This window comes from Fistularia commersonii, chromosome 12 (assembly GCF_037954325.1).
Source record: "Fistularia commersonii isolate RoL2024-O1a breed Wild chromosome 12, RoL_Fcom_v1.0, whole genome shotgun sequence".
Lineage (NCBI taxonomy): Eukaryota > Metazoa > Chordata > Actinopteri > Syngnathiformes > Fistulariidae > Fistularia > Fistularia commersonii.
In genome coordinates, this window is record NC_141295.1 from 19,190,514 (window position 1) to 19,210,069 (window position 19,556).

Sequence of the window (19,556 nt, forward strand, 5' to 3'; positions counted from 1 at the left end):
GTGATAGAAGACTAACAGCCAGAAGGAAAGGAAAGGTGTACAAGACAGTGGTGAGACCAGCGATGCTGTATTCACTAGAAACTGTTACAATGACGGAAAGACAGGAGGCAGAACCAGAGGTTGCAGAGATGAAGATGTTGATGTTATGGCTCAATGACAAGGAGGCTGTCGGTCCTCCGGGCCGCCAGGGGGCAGCACCTCCCGCACACCCGCGTCTTTGTTATGGTTTGTCCCCCTTACTAGCGTTAGCTCGTCGTATAGCGTCGTCTCACTGTGCCACTCTTTTATATTTCGTATTTAAAATTAAGACTTTGTCGTGTCTACCTTACCGCGACAGTGTTACCCAGAACGGTTCAAGTTGGATTAACCGAAGACGTCGACCTTTACGGGATGTTGATTCTCGGGCTGACAGAGGCTAACGCTGCTAGCTTACATATCGTTTAAACTGTTTACATTTTTTAGCAAGGCTATAAACGAAGCTGTCGTGTTAAACTTCGTGATAACTTACTGACGAGAAAATTAAGTTGATAACTAGTGACTCTTCGCTCACGATACAGATCCGTGTCATCATCGTGATTTTCATTGATGCGTAAATAAGTGGATATCGATCCTCTCGTAACATCGACACCTTCTGCGAAAACCTCACCGAAATCATGCGAGTCTGTTCAATTTTACGTCTCTAAGCGTCGTCTAAACTCCCTAACCCGCTGCCATGGCTCATCTTGGGTTCACCCCTGCCAGACAGCAAGACCTCTTTAACATCGAAACGAGAGCCCAGTCCACCTCTCATGGAAGCAGGACTCTGGGCGGAGAGGAGGCCAGGCTCTTCTACGAGAACCTGCTCAAGGGTGAGCAGAGGCTGGACGCTGGGATCCAGACGCAGAACATCAGGGAGCGAAGAGGACGGAGGAAGAGGAGGGTGGAGGATGCAGAAGTGCCACAGGGTCAGACTCAACCCGTGGTGGCAGGAAGAACCGGTGGTGAAGATGTTGGAGGTCAAAGGAGAGAGGAGACGCGCAACTCTGAGAGGTTGACAGAGCTCCAGGGGCTCAGGCTTCTACGCTGTGCCCACCACGGAGACGTTCCTGGCCTGAAAGACTTGCTGGCGAAGGGGGCCGACATTAACTTCCAGGTATGCTGCCGGCTCACCACAGGGACTTTACCCAGAGCGATACAGCAGGGCGCTTTAACTGTTGGCTTTTTGTTTTCCAGGATACGTTTTTCTGGACAGCACTGATGTGTGCCAGCTGGTGCGGACACAGAGCTGCGGTGAAGCTGCTGCTGCAACGAGGAGCGGCCTGGGTGGGGGTGGTGGACACCCAGGGCCGGGATGCTAGAGATCTAGCAGCAGAAGGTACAACTAACCCACAGCTCTGCTTAACACGTTAGTATCTCTCGTGTAAAGATAATCTAGTGGTATGTTTTTCCGCAGCAGGCCACAGTGGGGTGCTGGAGGAGTTGGAGAGCTATGGAAGAAGTCCACAGAGACAATGTGAGAACAGGTCAGCAGATTTGTTTACAGTTAAATCATTACTGGACTACCATCTTTTTAAGTATTTCTGTCATATTCTGCATTCCTGGTAGGACAGCGGCATGTTTTCTACGATGTCATCTGTCTGTCTTTGGCTGGCATATCAAATTCCAACATTATTCAGATGCAGAATCTGAAGACAGCTGATATCTTGTGTTGTCAGCAAACTAATGTCGAACATTTGCATATTATTGTGAAATTATGAATGTTTGCTTTGAGTCCAGCGTTGGATCTTAAGGTAAACTTAGTAAAAGGTAAAAGGTAAACCCAACTCAGTTAAATCTAAGTGGTGTTTTTTTTTTATGCCAAGTGAATTTGGCTCTCAGTGATCATTGAGTGACGTTTTGTGTGTGTGTGTGTGTATGTGTGTGTGTGTGTGTGTGTGTGTGTGTGTGTGTGTGTGTGTGTGTGTGTGTGTGTGTCAGCGCTGCCAGGCCTCAGTGGTGCGGCGTTTGCAGCAGTGAGTACAGCGGCAGCCCATCATCGCATCTCACCTCCACCGTACATCAGTTCAGCTTGCGGCGTCCTCCTCCAGCCCCGCACTACTGCCTCCCCCCGTCCGCCAACAGCTACAAGATGATGCTCCGCAGCGGCTGGAAACCGGGCACGGGGCTGGGGCCGGAGGGAGGGGGGACCCAGAGACCGGTTCCGACGGTGCTGAAGAGGGACCAGATGGGCCTCGGGTACGGACGCGAGAAGAAAAGAGCCAAAGTCACGCACTTCGGAGCTGGAGACCCCGACGCGGTGAAAGCGCCGCCCAGGGAGTCGCGGCAGAGGGGCAAGAAAGGGACAACAAAAGAGGAAAGTAGGAGGAAAGAGCAGAGGGATAAGAACTGGGAGCGAGATTTCCGTGCCTCTTTTTATCTCTGACAGCTGCCTTCCAGGACGTTTACACGGACGATTTCTCCCAGCTTTGTCCTGTACCTGCAAAAATGTCTGTTGAGGCTGCAGGGAAAGTTGCTGCAAGATTATACATCCTCTATCTACCTCAAATCAGATATCTGTTACGCGACCGCCTTCAGGTTATGGAACGACAATGGCAATGATTAATTGAATCTGGATTACGTTAATCACCCTTCAGCGCGTGTTTACTTCTGACCTACATGCCCAGAAGTTTGTATCTATTGATTGTCTTTGTAATTATTAAACAAAAGACATTCACCAGCATCCTGGCCAGTCAGCTGAGTCAGTTTTCTGTCAGCGTCGAGCTGATTCAAACCATCTTTAATGTTTGTCGGAAAAAAACAGTTATTGATCTTTTACTTTAGTCTTCACATCACGTTACATTTTCATTATTGTTTTTTTTTTTCAGTCGGGTAACATTCCTGAACAACTTCAACAAAAGGTGAAGATGTTTGTCTTCCAGCTGCTGGCGGAGCAGAGAATCATGTTACGTAACTGCGCCGTCACCTCATCTCACCTCATTTTAACACGTGACTCGTAGCAGGGATTATATCAGCATGACTTGTTGCCGCAGGTTTCCTGCTCTGTTGTTTTGGCCCGTCGGTAGAAACAGAGACACCAACTGCTGCTCCGTCTCATTTATTAGCCATTTAAGCCGGAACTGGAGTTGTTTCTTGAATTGAATGAAGATTACTGAATCCCGACTCAAAGCCATTACGTTCATTAAAACGAGCGCTGAGGTTTTTAAAAACACAAAAAGACTCGGCGCATTGATATTCTTTTAAGGTTATATCATCCGTGTGGTTTAGTATAATGTAAACACGCAAATGTTTTTCTTCCCTAAAGTGAACTTTGAACCCAGTATTTGTCTTCCATTCTGTGTCCGTGACCCGGAGGCTGCGTTTCAACACCAACTGGACAGATCCTCGACCCCGAAAAGCCACAGATGACTGAATCTTTGCGATATCCCTCTAGTCAGTGAAGCCGAAACATGAAACTGCCAGAACAGAACTCATTCTTCAGTGGACGGAGGCTTTAATAACAACTACCTGACTTCCGATCTAATCTCAATTTCCTGCTAGATTATTTATCAGTTCAGGTTTCTGCTTTTATCTGGAGATCTGGACGTTGTCAGCAGCTGCCTGGCAGAGACGGCGAATGTCCCGAGAAGCGTCCGTCTTCTCTTTCGCCAGCCACGGAGAATCGGCAAACTGCAAGGTTTTTCCAGGTAATCCTTGCAGACATTGGTTTTACAGATTAAGAGCGTGCAACCACCTTCAGTTTCACGGGTTTCAGGGGTGCTACGAGGCTTTGTGGGCCCATTTGCAGGGGGATCTGGAAACAAGGACCAAATCGCAATGAGGCCGTGCTCGGGAATGCAGCTCGTCATCTGTTAAATCGCTTCACGTAAGAAACAAAGCACCTGCGTCTCCTCGCACACCGTGAAGCTGTAATTCTGCAAAATCTCCACCAAGCCCAGTTTGATCATCACCAGGGCCAACCTCATCCCCACGCAGTTCCTGGGCCCGGCCCCAAACGGCAGGTACGAGTACGGCTGGATGCGCCGCTTGTTCTCCACACTGAATCTAAACACACAAAGATTAACAGTTTTATTGAACGGGTGGGACTCAACGCCTTTTTTGTCTAATTAATCAGGTTTTAATCGCATTTCAATATTTGATGTTTCAACGTTTGAATGAATTGATATTCTTGAGCTTTAATCCTCGTGCGATCTTAACATTGTGTCTTACGGGTCAAAAATGACCCATAAGACAATCTTTGTACCCTAGTGGTTTATCACTTTTTCTAATTATGGGGTCTCTTTAGGAAAAGTCATAAAATTTTAAAGTTGGAAAAAAATAGGTTAAGGTGTTTTTTCTACAGCTAAACATGGTAGTGGGCCACTTTAGACCCGCAAGACAACACAAGGGTTAACATCAAACTTCTGAGAAACCATCTGTGGTGCAAATGAAAGTGCCATTAAAATGAGTTCATTTTCCTCACAGTTTTTTTTTTTCTGTCACTAATCTACACATTTAAGCCCTGATATGTTACCCAGCAGTTTTCACCCCAGGTTTACCGACGGAGTAACGGGGTCACAATCGAAACCGGCCCATCTTCCGTAGAAGCTACCTTTCGGGCCTGAACTCCTCCGGCTCCTCCCACAGGAGGGGGTCGCGGTGCAGGGCGTAAACCGGGACCATCACCCCCATGCCCTTCGGGATGGTGATGCCGTTCAGCACCACCGTTTCCTTGGCCGTTCGCTCCAGCCGCGGCAGCGGGGGGTGAAGCCTGGGAAAAACAGAACCAGACCTAGCATGTGAGCACAGGCTAACTTTTTACACGCTAACGCAATTTACAAAATGATTTTAAAAGTTTTTTTTAGTGACAAAACAGTCGTATTTTCTTCTTAAACTTCTTGTCAGGGTGACCAAATGTCCCGTTTTTAATGACCAATCCTGCGGAGCTGCAGTTTTCACTGCCTTTTCTCACAGTTTGCACCATAATGGCGGCTCGATTTCTGCGTCACAAGTTCAAATACTTTTATTCATTTGTTGACAGACAGAAAAGTGCTGGACGGATCGGCTCTGCTGCAGAACATGCATGGAGAAGAACACTTGAAGATGCAAAGATGGTTTGTTATACAGGGCCGGTAATTGATTATTTTGATGACTATTACATGGATAAGATATGTTCAGTTAACCCTCATATTATGTTAAGGGTCAATTGGACCCATTGGGTCAATGGGTGAAATGGCTCAAATTGACCCTTCACATAATATGAGGGTTAATAAATCAGAAGAGGTACTATTTAAAGCATTTGATTTTTCCAAGAGGACTTGAAACAAATGTTTTATTTACAAAAGACATTTTTTCTCGCATCTTTAAATTTCAGGATCTTTTTATTATATGTAATTTATTTTGAACCTTATCAAAGAGAGATTTTTTTTTAAAATGATAAATCATGTTGAATAACCTCTCGAATCTCATACTTTGTATCTTTGGTCATAAAGAGATTAGATTAATGTTATGAGTCATCTTGGAGTGTCAGAGAAGTATCTAGAGGTGGAGACCAGTGTGCTCCTCTTTGGAAATATGCTCTTCCTAGCCCATTTCCACATTTCCGAGTCTTTTTTTTATGCCAAAATAAAATCCCGTCTATCGGTCAGATCCGGTTTCTGCAGGTGCAAGAAAACACTTCACGTTACCTCAATGTCTCGTCGACGACGCTGTCAAGATACTGCATCTGCATCAGAGCGTGGTACTGAACCGAGCCCTGCGGTTGGAAGATGTGTGAGAACACATCTTCCGTTCAGAAACAGGAAAAACAAAAGAAAACCCCGAAGCCATGAGTCGGCCGTACCCGATCGGGGAAGGTGGAGTCGATCTCCTCTTGTAGTCTCCTCATCGCCTCAGGGTTTCTCGCCAAATTGTAGGCGAGGAAGGTGAAGGTGAGGGCGCTGGTCTCGAAGCCCGCGAACACGAACACGATCAGCTGGGACGTGATCTCGTGATCGGAGAGGCCTGTTGGGGAGCCGGGCGGTCAAACGGAGGTGACCTCCACCCAGGAGAAGTCTCACCGTGGATGTGTTGTGATGGAGAAGCGATATCACCCTCGCTCGTCTTTCCTCTCCGGGACCCCCCGGCTGTCTGGGAATCCATCATGTCTTGAAGCCAGTCTCTTACAGCCTTCAAACCCAAGAAGCCCTTGTTATGAGTCGGCTTAAGACGTGGGGAAAACGGTGCGCCGACTCCATGGAGATGGCTGACTCTAAACATCCTATCGACCTCTAGGTCGTTGATATCGGAAGTTTGAGTCCAAATAAACCAGAGGCGGGACCACGGAGCGACAGGAAATAGACTCCACGCTGTGCAGGTCGGAGTTTTCCTTTCGTAGAAGCGCTTCCTGTGCAAGATTACACATTATCACAGCAGATACGAGCCCGAGACCAATGACCAAAAGACAGCAGACAGAACTAGAGGTTGCAGAGATGAAGATGTTGAGGTTCTCTTTGGGAGTGACCAGGATGGAGAGGATCAGGAATGTGTCTATCAGAGGAACAGCACATGTTAGATGTTTTGGAGAGAAGGTCAGAGAAGCCAGACTGAGATGGTTGGGTCATGGACAGAGGAGGGATAGAGAATATATTGGTAGACGGATGCTGGAATTGGAGCTGCCAGGCAAGAGGTCTGGAGGAAGACCAAAGAGAAGATTTATGGATGTAGTGAGAGAAGATATGAAGGTAGTTGGTGTGAGAGAGGAGGATCCAGAGAATAGGGTTGGATGGAGAAAGTTGATTCGCTGTGGCGACACCTGAAGGGAAAAGCCGAAAGAAGAAGAAGATACGAGCTGGAGACCATCACTGTGCCACTGTGTGAGTTAGGTTAGGGTTAGGATTTATGGCTAGGTTAGGGTAGAGTTGGGTTAGATTAGGTTAGGGTTAGGGTATTGTTCGGGTTTAGGTAAGGGTTCAGTTAGGGTGAAGGTTTTGGTTAGGGTAGTATTGGGGTTTCGCTTACAGTTAGAGTATTGTAAGGGTTCAGTCAGGGTTAAGGTTTCGGTTAAGGAAGGGTTGGGGTTTCGGTTAGGGTATTATTAGGGGTTAGTTAAGGGTTAAAGTTTTAGTAAGAGTAGGGTTGGGGTTTCGGTTAGGGTATTATTAGGGGTTAGTGTAGAGTTAAAGTTTCGGTAAGGGTAGAGTTGGGGTTTCGGCTAGGGTATTGTTAGGGGTGAGGTTACGGTTCAGTTAGGGTTAAGGTTTCGGTTAGGTTAGGTTAGGGTTAAGGTTTCAGTAAGGGTAGTTTTAGGGTTCAGGTTTCAGTTTGGGTAGGGTTGGGGTTTTGGATAGGGTTTCAGTTAGGGTTAGTGTTTTGGCTGGAGTTAGCGTTGGGCTAGGTTCAGTATTTTGCTTCGGGTAAGGTTAGGTTTTGGGGTTAGGCAGGGGTTGGGTTAGGTTAGGTTAGGGCTGGGTTTCCATTTAAGGATTAGGGTTATGTTAGGTTTTGGGTCAGGTTACATCAGGGGTGGGTTTGGGGTTAGTTTTAGGTCAGGGTTTGATTAGGGTTTGGTTAGGATTAGCCATTTCGATAATCCCCATGTCAGGGCCTCAGATTATGTCAACAAATGTGTTTCAGCAAATTGATGGAAGAGAGTGATTTGATTGGTTAAAGGAAAGAACTGCGTGTGTGTATACACTGATATGTTTTTGTGTGTGTATATATATATATATATATATATATTTCCACATACACATCTGTGTGTGTACATATGTATGCATATATATGTGTGTTTTTTGTATGAAAGCATATAGGGATCATAATTCAAATGAAAATGCATCACCTGAAATGCTTTTTCATTTTCAGAATGTAGCAGCATATTTTAACTTATCACTAAAATAAGAAATAATTAATTTTAACTCCATTTTCATCTCTTTTTACAGACCGCTCATTCTGTAACATAACCCAAGCTAAAAAGCAAAATACATTTAAGATTTAATGGTCAAAACATACCCCACGAATCGGGATTGAAATTCAATTTCAAATGTCTAATTTGAAAATTGAAATGCATGAGCAGAAATGCTTTTTCACTTTTCCAAATGTAGCAGCATATTTGCTTTTTAATTTGCCACGATAATAATTGAATGGTATAAATCTAATCATGATAAATCAAAACCGATCCGCAGTGACCGTGTGATTAATCACATTTGAAGGATAATAAATAATCCTGTACATGATTTTAATTTAAAAAAGGAATTATGAATGATATTTCAGACTAAAATGTAAATTGCGAAATTGGTTTTTCAAAAATAATAATAAATAAAGCTCGTACCTGGTGTGAGCTCCTTTTGCGTTCCTGCCTTGCCTTTTCCAGGATGGCCCTGAGATAATCAGCAGAAGACTTGGAGAATATGGAGAAACCCAGCAGCTCGAAGAGAGGGACGAACACCGGGAAGCACCCTGTGAATGAGAAGATCCAAGGTAGGACACAAAAAGACGCCCTGCAGACGAGGCGACTCACCTTGGAAAATAAAGAATGGGATCGATATATTGAGAAAATTTGAAGCGTGAGTTCGAAAGGGAGCGGAAGGGTTGTTGATGGAGTCCAAGTCCAATCCCAGCGCACAGCCGGCCATCACATCCAACACGTATCCTCCAAAGATGCTGGGAAACAAACACCACCCAGAAGAAATTCATTCATTCACATTCACGTCATATTGAGACACAACCATTCATTTATCCAGACACGGACATACAAGTATTGACCCTCTCATTCACATGTCTGGACAATGAAGGGTCTCCAATGAGGCTCCATCATGTTTTCGGACTGCAGGAGGAACCCGGAGAACCCTTAGGAACTCCACGCAGACACGTGGAGAACATGGAGACTCCACACATCTGGAATCCAACCAGGGACCTTCCGGCTGTGAGGAAGAAGCAGCCCGATGTATCTTCTACCAGTTTCACCCAGATATATGCTTTCAAAGATGGAATAGAAGATGTGAAATCTTCAAACCACTATTTCTTGACAGACGACCTCACACCGTGTGAGAAAGGAGCAAACTGAACATCTCCACAGGAAACGTTCTCACAAACCACCAGAAAAGCACTGAAGTGGAGCGAATAAACCTGGAACCCCCTCAGACGTACCCGCGTGACACTGAAAAGCTATTTGCACGAGAAACCAAAATAATTGTATTTCATTTTATTTGCTACCGAATCCGAAGAGGCCTGGAAAAGAGGACCATCATTCAAGCTCATATTTCCATGACCTTCTCTGGTATCTGTTGTCTGGCTGGTGATTAGGTAACAGCTAGTGCTCTATGGCCCCACTCACCTTTTCACATCAATAGCTTCGTCATTCCGCACTTTGGACCTCAGGTAGGCCGTCAGGGTGCAGGAGTGCTGCTTCATGATGCCAAACATCTGCAGAGAAAGCAGGTGGAACCGATGCAAACGACGAGGCCGAGAACTTCGAGAGCTTTCTGACGGCTTTACCTCTTTTATACGGCGGGTGGTGAAGGAGGGAGTGACGTGATGCCGGATCCGTCTCCAGTTGTCGTCCTCAGCGAAGGACAAAGAGTCATACAGTTCCCCGTTCAGGCGGAGGTTCTGGAGAAGGCGGGTCGGATTGAATTTCAATGGTACCATTCTTTCTTGTAGAGCGAGTCTGGACCACGCTCTTTGAGATGATTGACAGAAAACCCCCAGAATCCACCCCAGGAGCGAGTAAAAACAGATCCCGGCTCAGCACGGGCGACCTTCTGCCTCGACTGGCCGGGGTGGAAAAGAGCGGGAATGATCTCTCACAAATGCTAACAGTAGCGCTAACAGTTACATGATACTTGATACAGTAAAAGCTTTGATAACGTGAAGGATGGGCATGGCAGAGGGCAACTGAGATGCAGTAAAGATTAAACTCAGGCCTCCTGAAGTTCAACCTGAGATAAAGGACAAGCGACACTCAAGCACCATATTAGACAGGAGAGCATGCATGCATGCGTACATACATGCACGCATGTATGTATGCATGTATGTGTACATATGTATTCATGTATCTATACATGATTATATATGTACCTATACATTGATTTACATATGTATGTATGCATGTAGCTATGTATGTATGTATATGTGTACCACTATGTATGTGCATATGTATCTATTTATGTATGTGTGTATCTATGGTAGGTATGTATGTATGTATGTACCGGTAAGCATGTGTATGTATGTATGTATGTATGTACCGGTATGTATGTATGTATGTATCATTTTGTGTCCAGTTCTATTAATGGATTATATATGCTTATATCTCTATAGATATGTATTTATTTTTGTAACAAGTATATATGTAAATATATATCTATATAGCTATGTATGTATACATACATATATCTATGTATTTATTTATTCATTTTTACAATATATATCTACATATTTGTATGTATGTATGTATGTATATATACACATGTATGTATGACAGTATTTATGTAATTATCCATACATACCTGTATATGGGTACATATGTATGCATTTATGCATGCAAATATGTATGAATGAATGAATGTATTTGTCTATCAATCTATGTATGTCTATATCTATGTATGTAAGTATGGATGTGGAATGTACATGTATGTCACTGTATGTGTGAAAGAATATAAAGTTTGAGTTAATGTATGGTAGAAATATGTTTCTATTTATGGATGTATATATCTATATACTTATGAATGTATTATCCATGTGTGTATACACCATATGTATGAAAGTATGTATGTATTCATGTATGTCTGCATATATGAATGTTTGTATACATGTATGTTTATACATATACATAAACATATACGTGTATATATGCATAGATATATATACTTGTGTATATATGTGTTTGTATATACATATTTGTGTATGTGTATATATGTGTATATATATATATACACGCTTGTAAAAATATTTGTATGTTTGTGTATATATGTATGTATATATGTCCGAAAGTATGTATGTATGTATCCATACATGTATACATATACAAATGTATGCATGTATGTATAAACACATTACAGATGTATGAATTGTGTATTTATTTATGCATATAATTTAAGTAGTTATGTGTACGTATATGAATATACATATGTAGGTATCTATGTATTTATGTATTTGTATGTATATGTTTTCTTTGTTTTCATTTGTATGTATGTATTCAGACAATTATTTATGTATGTGTATATGTGTATCTATGTATGTATGTAAATCTAAATGCATGCATGTTTGTATGCATGTATTTATCTTGTATGCACGTATGTAAATATATAAATATATATATACGGATATGTATGTATGTATGAATGAATGAATTAATGTATGGATGAATCTATATAATGTATGTGTGTATGTGTTTATGCATGTATATGTATGTGTATGAATGTGTATATATGAGTATATGTATGTCCTTATATCTATATGTATATATATACATATATATGCAAATATATATGTATATGTGTGTGTGTGTGTTTATATATATACATATTTATATGTATATATAAATATGTATGTATGTGAATCTGTATGCATGCATGTTTGTATGCATGTATTTATCTAGTATGCATGTATGTAAGTATATGAGTATACATACAAATATGTATGTATATATCTATGTATGAATGAATTCATGTACGTATGAATGTATTTGTGTATCAATCTATATATAATCTATAAGGTATGTATGTATATATGTATGGATTTATGAATGTATATATCTACATACATCTGTATGTAAGTACATGTGAATGAATGAATGAATGAATTGAAGATGTATTCATTGATCTATGTATCTATGGAAGTATGCATGCATGTATGTATCTATGTATTTATGCATGTCCGTATGTATGACTTTATTTTTGTATCAATGTATGTTAAAGTATGTATGATGTATTATGATATGATATGTATAGATATGTATGGATGTATTATGCAATGTTGACATTCATGAGTATGTATATATATGTATATATGTGTATGTATGTGCATATATATGTGCGTGTGTGTATTTGTATGTATATATACATATATACATACACAAGTATATGTATACATATTAATGTATGTTTGTACATACATAGATACACGGATACATACATACAATCATACATACAAAGATTTATACATGCATATACAGACACATACATACCGTGAAGTCAGTTTTTCAATATATAAGGAAAGTATGTTTTATAATCAGCTTAAAACCGTCAAACAGGGTTACAGTGCTAAACTAAATATCTATTTCAATGGATCAGAGAGGTGAAAATGCTGTTATTGGTGAGGCTGGTCCTCCAGGCAGGCAGCCTGACCCTTACCGCAAAATGCAGTTCATTCAGAGCGATCATAACACTGGTTCAGTCATAACTATGAATATATTTCTTTTCTTTTTGAGAAATAAGAGTATATTTTTTCCTCAACTGTGACTATGGCTTTTAAGTTTCCGCCTTTCCTTTGAAATTCCTTTGACATTATTACAAAAATGTCTGTTCAAAACTAAACTGTCAGGGTTGGGTACATGGGAATGAAAATATTGTTGCCAAAGAATTTTTGCCTCGAACGCTTGCTTTGTCAATTTTAATGAGCTCAGAATAATATCTATTACATTTTCTAATTAACTTTTGAATCTAGACACGCAAACATTAGATAGTTGTCAAATCGTCAATTCGGCACAGGAAATGACGTATTCTGATTTCAACCGTGATTATAAATTAGGGGGCGTGGCCAACGGGCAGACCGGAAGTGAAGCCCAGCCAACTGCAGCTCTAGCAACAGCAGCGTAGTGGGACGCCGGCTACGGGGGACGAACAAATTTAACTTTTTTTTCTGATACAATTTGATGAAAGCGTAACTGGCCCACAAAACCAAATTGCCAGAGAGAGGTAGTTATTATTTGTAACAGTAATTTTGTTTCATTCACAGGTGAGACGTCAGTGGGCAGCAGGTAAGAGGCTAGTAGCATTAGCATCGGGCTCCAGCTTGTTTACTATCTTTGGTCAGTTCAGGACAGACTTGCTGTTAACCTTAGTGTTCGGTTCTAAAGTATTCGATGTAAATGTTACAATTACTGAAGTTACGTTGTGCAGCAGTCTGTAGCCAAAACCTTTCCGAAGTATTTGCATGTGTGTCTGCTTGTTGACAAAAAAGGGTTAGTTAAGATTATCCCATATAACATTGTGAAGTGTATTGGGAACAAGCAGATGTGTGAAGGTTAGCTTCATAAAGACAGAATACAGCCATGGCCAAAAGTTTTGAGAATGACACAACTATTAATTTGTATAAAGTCTACAGTTTCAGTTTTTATAATGGAAATTTGTATATACTCCAGAATGTCATGAGGAGTGATCCACTTAACTGCAATTATTTGCACAGTCCCTATTTGCCTTGAAAACGAACGTTATTACTAAAACCACATTTCCACTGCATTTCAGCCCTGCCATAAAAGGACCAGCTAACATCATTTCAATGGCACACAGGTGTCACACACATTAACAGGTGTTTACGAGGAAGAAGCTGGAGATCAATCTCTCATGATTGACTGGACACTCGGAACTGGAAGATGTTGCCATTGTTCCTCATCTGTTAGTCATGGTTACCAGCAAGGAAACACGTGCAGCCATCATTGCATTGTACAAAAAGGGCCTAACGGGGAAGTCTATTGCAGCGAGTAAGATTGCACCTCAGTCAACCGTCTATAGGATTATCAAGAACTTCAAGGAGAGAGGTTCAATTGATGCCAAACAGGCTCCAGGGCGCCCAAGAAAGTCCAGCAAGCGGCAGGATCGTCTCCTGAAGTTGTTTCAGCTGCAGGATCGGGCCACCACCAGCACAGAGGTTGCCCAGAAATGGCAGCAGGCGGGTGTGAGTGCATCTGCACGCACAGTAAGGCGAAGACTTTTGGAGGAAGGCCTGGTGTCAAGGAGGGCAGCAAAGAAGCCTCTTCTCTCCAGCGAAAACATCAGGGACAGACTGATATTCTGCAGAAGTTACAAGGACTGGACTGCTGAGGACTGGGGTAAAGTCATTTTCTCTGATGAATCCCCTTTCCGATTGTTTGGGGAGTCTGGAAGAAGGCTAGTTCAGAGAAGACGAGGTGAGCACTACCATCAGTGTTGTCTCATGCCGACAGCGAAGCGTCATGAGACCATTCATGTGTGGGGTTGCTTTTCGGTCAAGGGAGTGGGCTCTCTCACAATCTTGCCGAAAAACACAGCGATGAACAAAGAATGTTACCAGAACGTCCTCCGAGAGCAACTTCTCCCAACCATCCAGGGGCAATTTGGTGATGAAGAATGCCTTTTCCAGCATGATGGAGCACCTTGCCATAAAGCAAAGGTCATAACAAAATGGCTTCGGGAACAAAACATTAAGATTTTGGGTCCTTGGCCAGGAAACTCTCCAGATCTTAATCCCATGGAGAACTTGTGGTCAATCCTGAAGAGGCAGGTGGACAATCAAAAACCCACAAATTCTGACAAACTCCAAGCATTGATTATGCAAGAATGGGCGGCCATCAGTCAGGATTTGGTTCAGAAGTTGATCGACAGCATGCCAGGGAGAATTGCAGAGGTCTTGAAAAAGAAGGGTCAACACTGCAAATATTGACCTATTGCATGTAATTCTCAATAAAAGCTTTTGATACTTGTAAAAATCCTTCTAATTGTATGTCATTATACCATAGAAACATCTTGCAAACACCTAAAAACCCTGAAGGAACAGACTTTGTGAAAATGTAATATTTGTGTCATTCTCAAAACTTTTGGCCATGACTGTACATGTGTGTGAAGGACAAGGACCCGAGAGGAAGGGTGAGACTACAGGATGTAGAGATTGAGAAGGTGGAGGATTTTAAATACTTTGCTCAACAGTCCAGAGCAATGGAGAGTCTGGAAGACTGAAGAGGAGGTTTATGGATGGATTGAACGATGACATGATGTTGGTTGGTGTGAGGAAACGCAAAGAAGAGATGGATGCTGATGGGAGAAGCTGAGAGGAAAAGAGTTCCTGGAAAGTTTAAAATGGTAAAGTTACAAACTACCCAACACTGAGTGATTAATCCTGCTAAATCACACCTGTAAAACAGACAATTCATCTCAATCTTGCTGTGATGCTCTTAAGTTTGTCATATCTATTGTTCTGTTTGCAGGGTTGTGGGATATTGCTTTTCCCCGAGCAATATTAATGGAATTCACAACAAAAATTACTTAGGGTTTTGGTTAGGATTGAAAGGAAAATATGAGTCATAGTTTCTGTTGACCACATGAATTTTAAAGGTCATTTCAATTGTCCAATTGGCACATGAAATAAGATAAGATAACAACAACTTTATTTATCCCAAAGGAAATTGTTTTGCCAGATTTTCAAGCAAAAACATAACAAGACAATAATATAGACAATAGTAGGAAGGAAGGAGAAAAAGGAATACAAAAGAAAAAAAAAAAATATATATATATATATATATATATATTCATCATCATATATAAATGATGAATTTCATCTTATTTAGTTTTCTGAATGAAGTCTAAAAATTAGGCTGCGTGGCCAACGTTAAGTGTTAACATTTCAAAACCAATTTAATATAGCTCCAAGTTGTCATTGAATGCTGTTCAATCAGTCATGTAACGTCTGGTGATCTCGAGTCACTCACGGGAAAGTTTGTTGTGGATTCGAGCCCCAGTGATTGAAAAGTAACTTTATTTATGACAACAAACCAAGTCAATGGAAGCCTCTGCTGTGATATCCAAACTCAATGTGGAATAAAATTCCTTTTTCATCATTTTGGAGCTTGTGTTATTCTGTTTTTTTTGTCATATATATTTTAATCATGATAAAAAAGATGTTTCCTTTTCTATCGGGGTCACTCACGCATCAGCCCCCGCCTCCGCGGGTGGCGAGGGGTGGCTGGCGCCCATCTCTCAGCCTATCGGGCCACCCTGTATTGCACAGGGCCACTCACACCATTCATTCCTAGGGACAATTTACAGTCGTCAATCAACTTAAATGCATGTTTTTGGCCAGTGGGAGGAAGGAGAGAACCCACGCAGACACGGGGAGTACATACCAACTCCACACAGAGGACAACCACTCACATTGGTTGGTGTGGGGCTTGAACCCAGGATTGCATTGCTGTGAGGCGCCAGCTCTAACCACTGCACCACCGTGCTGCCCAACCAACAACACTCCGGATGTAATATTTGTCTTTGACATCATTGTTGGTTTGTATGACATCTACATGCCAGGCTTTCCAAAAAGTAATAAATAAACTAAGAAGTATACATATACTGCTCCAAAAAATAAATAAACGCTTAAACAACACCATATGATTCCAAGTCAATCATACTTGTGTGAAATCAAACTGTCCACTTAGGATTAATTTTGACTTGGTTTAAGGACATTACAACCACGATATATATACACATACATGCATGCATACATACGTGTCAAGATATATACACACATACATACAGTGACAGACACCTTCATTCATTCATACATATATACACATACGTGCATACATACTTATAGACAGTTATATAAATTTTATTTGTCCCTGAGGGGTAATGGGTGGGGGTTAATGGGGTTGCTGCAGTAGAGTTGTGAACAAGTCAACATCAAGAGTAAAGTTAAAAATAAAATACATTCATACAAAAGTACATACATGAAAACATACATACATACATACAAACAAATACCTACATACACATACACACATTGATACATACATTCATTCATTCATACATATAGAGATGCACATAAGTACATATACACCTACATACATTGATACAAACATACATATATAGATACATAAATAAATAAAAACAAGTACATGTATATTTATACATACAAACATATATGCATTGATACGCATACATATATAGATATGTACAGAAATACATCCGTACATACATATATATACATACATACATACATACACACAAACATAAATGCATACATATATATCCATATACATGCATTAATACACACATATACATAGATACATACATACAAATATATAGAGACATACATACAAATATATAAATAGATATGTGCATACAGTCATTGATACACACTGATACACACATGGATACATACATACATACATACATATATCATGCATACATACTTTCATACATCATGTATATGTGCATACACACATAGTTACATACATACATACCAAGATTTATACACACATACATACATACTTTCATACACACATCGACACACACATACATTCATACATAAATACATTGATACATACATGCATGCATACATGCATTGATTGATACACACATACATAGATGCATGCATACATACTGTCATACATATTGTATACATAAACACACACATAGTCACATACATACATACCAAGATATATACCCACATACATACAACTAATGCACAGAAATACACACTTGCATACTTTCATACAAACATTGACATACACATATACATATATTCACACATATATTCATACATAAATAAATTGATACATACATGCATGCATAAATACATAGATTGATACGCACATACATATATACATAGACACACACACATACATACATACATACATACTAACATACATGCATACATACTTTCATCCATATTGTCTACAGAAATACAAACATAGTCAGATACATACAAACCAAGATAAAAACACACATACATACTTATTAACATACATACATACACACTTACATACTTTCATATAAACATTGACACACGCATACATTCATACATTAATACATTGATACATATATGCATGCATAAATACAAAGATTGATACGCAAATACATCGACACATGAAAACATATATGCATACATAGATACATACATATCTACATACATGCAGACATACTTTCATACATGTTGTATACATACATACACATATAGTCACATACATAAATACCAAGATATATACACACATACATACATGCACACTTACATACTTTCATATAAACATTGACACACATATACATTCATACATAAATACATTGATACATACATGCATGCATACACACATAGATTAATATGCACATACATACATGCAGATTGTATACATAAATACACACATTGTCATATACATACATACCAAGGTATATACACACATACGTGCTTATAAACATACATACATGCACACTTACATACGTTCATATAAACATTGACACACATATTCATTCATACCTCAATACATTAATACATACATGTATGAATACATACATAGATTGATACGCAGAAACATACATACATACATACATACAGACATATGTTCATACAGACATACATACATACATACATACATACATGCACACATATTGTATACATAAATACAAACAGAGTCACTTACATACAAGATATACACACATACATACTTATATACAGAGACTCACACTGATACATACATTCATGCATACATACACACATACATACACACATACATACATACATACATACATACATACATACATGCATGCATGCATACATAATACCAAAACACATAGACATACATTATGGATACATACATTCACGCACAAACACACACACACACACACAAACACACACAGACATTTATATATATTTATATATATATATATATATATATATATATATGTATAAATGCACCTATACATGCATCAATTACTACACAAATTTAGAAGTAAAAAAAATATATACGGGCACACGTTCATACATATACATACATACATGCATTCATATATGCATACATAAATATTCTATGGGTAAATACTCATGCATATTGCTTACATACATACAGATACATACATACTTATATATATCCATGCATACACAGTTACATACATATACACACATGTAATTACATACATACATGCTACCTAGTTTCAAACAGACATATATACATTCATACTCTCATACTTTCATACTTACATACAAACATTTAAACAAACTGCAATACATACATACAATTATACATACTGTATGTATGGGTGTATGTGTGTATGAATGTATGTATGTAGTGAAGTATGCATGTATGCATGTGTCTATACATGTGTGTATCTTATTGTATGTATGTATGTATGTATGTATGAGTGTATGTGTATATGTATTTGTTTGCATGTACGTATGAGAAAGTATATTCATATGTATGTATGTATGTATGTATGTATCTATGTATCTATGTATGAATGTATGTATGTATGTTTGTATGTATACAACATGTATGAAAAAATGTGTGAGTGTCAATGTTTATGTGAAAGTATGTAAGTGTTTGTATGTATATTTATAAGTATGTATGTGTGTATATATCTCGGTATGTATGTATCTGACTGTGTGTAGTTCTGTATACAATATGTATGTATGTATGTATGTATATGCTTATCAATCTCTGTATGTATGCATGATTCTATGTATGTATCAATGTATTTTCGTATGAATGTATGTGTGTATGAAAGTATGTATGTATGTGTGTATATATCTTGGTATGTGTGCATGTAACTATATGTGTATGTATGTATACATGATGAACTATGTGTGTATGCATACATACATGATGTATGAAAGCATGTATGCATGCATGTATTTATGTATGTATGTATGTATATATGAGTTTATGTATG

General features: G+C 39.7%; 2 protein-coding genes and 1 long non-coding RNA gene across 6 annotated transcripts in view; 2 read left to right on the plus strand and 1 right to left on the minus strand.

Moving 5' to 3' along the window:
• On the plus strand, positions 1-2,698 carry gpank1 (G patch domain and ankyrin repeats 1). Of its 3 annotated transcripts, none has more exons than XM_086157575.1 (4): positions 1-1,132; positions 1,213-1,354; positions 1,436-1,502; positions 1,957-2,698. In XM_086157575.1, exons 1-4 carry the CDS (start codon positions 713-715, stop codon positions 2,399-2,401), a joined length of 1,074 nt encoding a protein of 357 aa, XP_086013701.1. In that variant the 5' UTR covers positions 1-712; the 3' UTR covers positions 2,402-2,698. The 3 variants fall into 3 exon arrangements, with proteins under 3 accessions (XP_086013701.1, XP_086013702.1, XP_086013700.1); XM_086157576.1 differs by having other exon boundaries at positions 2-1,132; positions 1,433-1,502; positions 1,966-2,698; XM_086157574.1 differs by having other exon boundaries at positions 8-1,132; positions 1,433-1,502.
• Positions 2,319-19,556, minus strand: part of LOC147229079 (cytochrome P450 3A27-like) — a 26,687-nt gene continuing 9,449 nt past the window's right edge. Inside the window, exons 5-14 of one of the 2 annotated variants that reach the window (XM_086157572.1) lie at positions 9,430-9,543; positions 9,269-9,357; positions 8,453-8,595; positions 8,264-8,391; positions 6,048-6,123; positions 5,798-5,958; positions 5,643-5,710; positions 4,568-4,726; positions 3,858-4,020; positions 3,556-3,769 (exon numbers count right to left, since the gene is read on the minus strand). In XM_086157572.1, coding sequence (XP_086013698.1) covers positions 3,692-3,769; positions 3,858-4,020; positions 4,568-4,726; positions 5,643-5,710; positions 5,798-5,958; positions 6,048-6,123; positions 8,264-8,391; positions 8,453-8,595; positions 9,269-9,357; positions 9,430-9,543 — 1,179 coding nt within the window. In that variant the 3' untranslated portion in view covers positions 3,556-3,691. Of the gene's footprint in view, positions 3,770-3,857; positions 4,021-4,567; positions 4,727-5,642; positions 5,711-5,797; positions 5,959-6,047; positions 6,124-8,263; positions 8,392-8,452; positions 8,596-9,268; positions 9,358-9,429; positions 9,544-19,556 lie in introns of both variants that reach the window. The other variant, XM_086157571.1, reaches the window with a different exon arrangement.
• LOC147229080 (uncharacterized) lies at positions 3,531-5,446 on the plus strand. Its single transcript, XR_015106988.1, has 4 exons — positions 3,531-3,662; positions 3,731-3,977; positions 4,509-4,754; positions 4,997-5,446. It is a non-coding gene; the product is annotated as an uncharacterized LOC147229080 (long non-coding RNA).

Excerpts from the sequence above, each read along its gene's own strand:
- gpank1 (XM_086157574.1), top strand. The coding sequence starts at position 713 with ATGGCTCATCTTGGGTTCACCCCTGCCAGACAGCAAGACCTCTTTAAC. Across the intron at positions 1,133-1,212 it reads GGGCCGACATTAACTTCCAG|GATACGTTTTTCTGGACAGC; the intron begins GTATGCTGCCGG and ends TTTGTTTTCCAG. Across the intron at positions 1,503-1,956 it reads CAGAGACAATGTGAGAACAG|CGCTGCCAGGCCTCAGTGGT; the intron begins GTCAGCAGATTT and ends TGTGTGTGTCAG.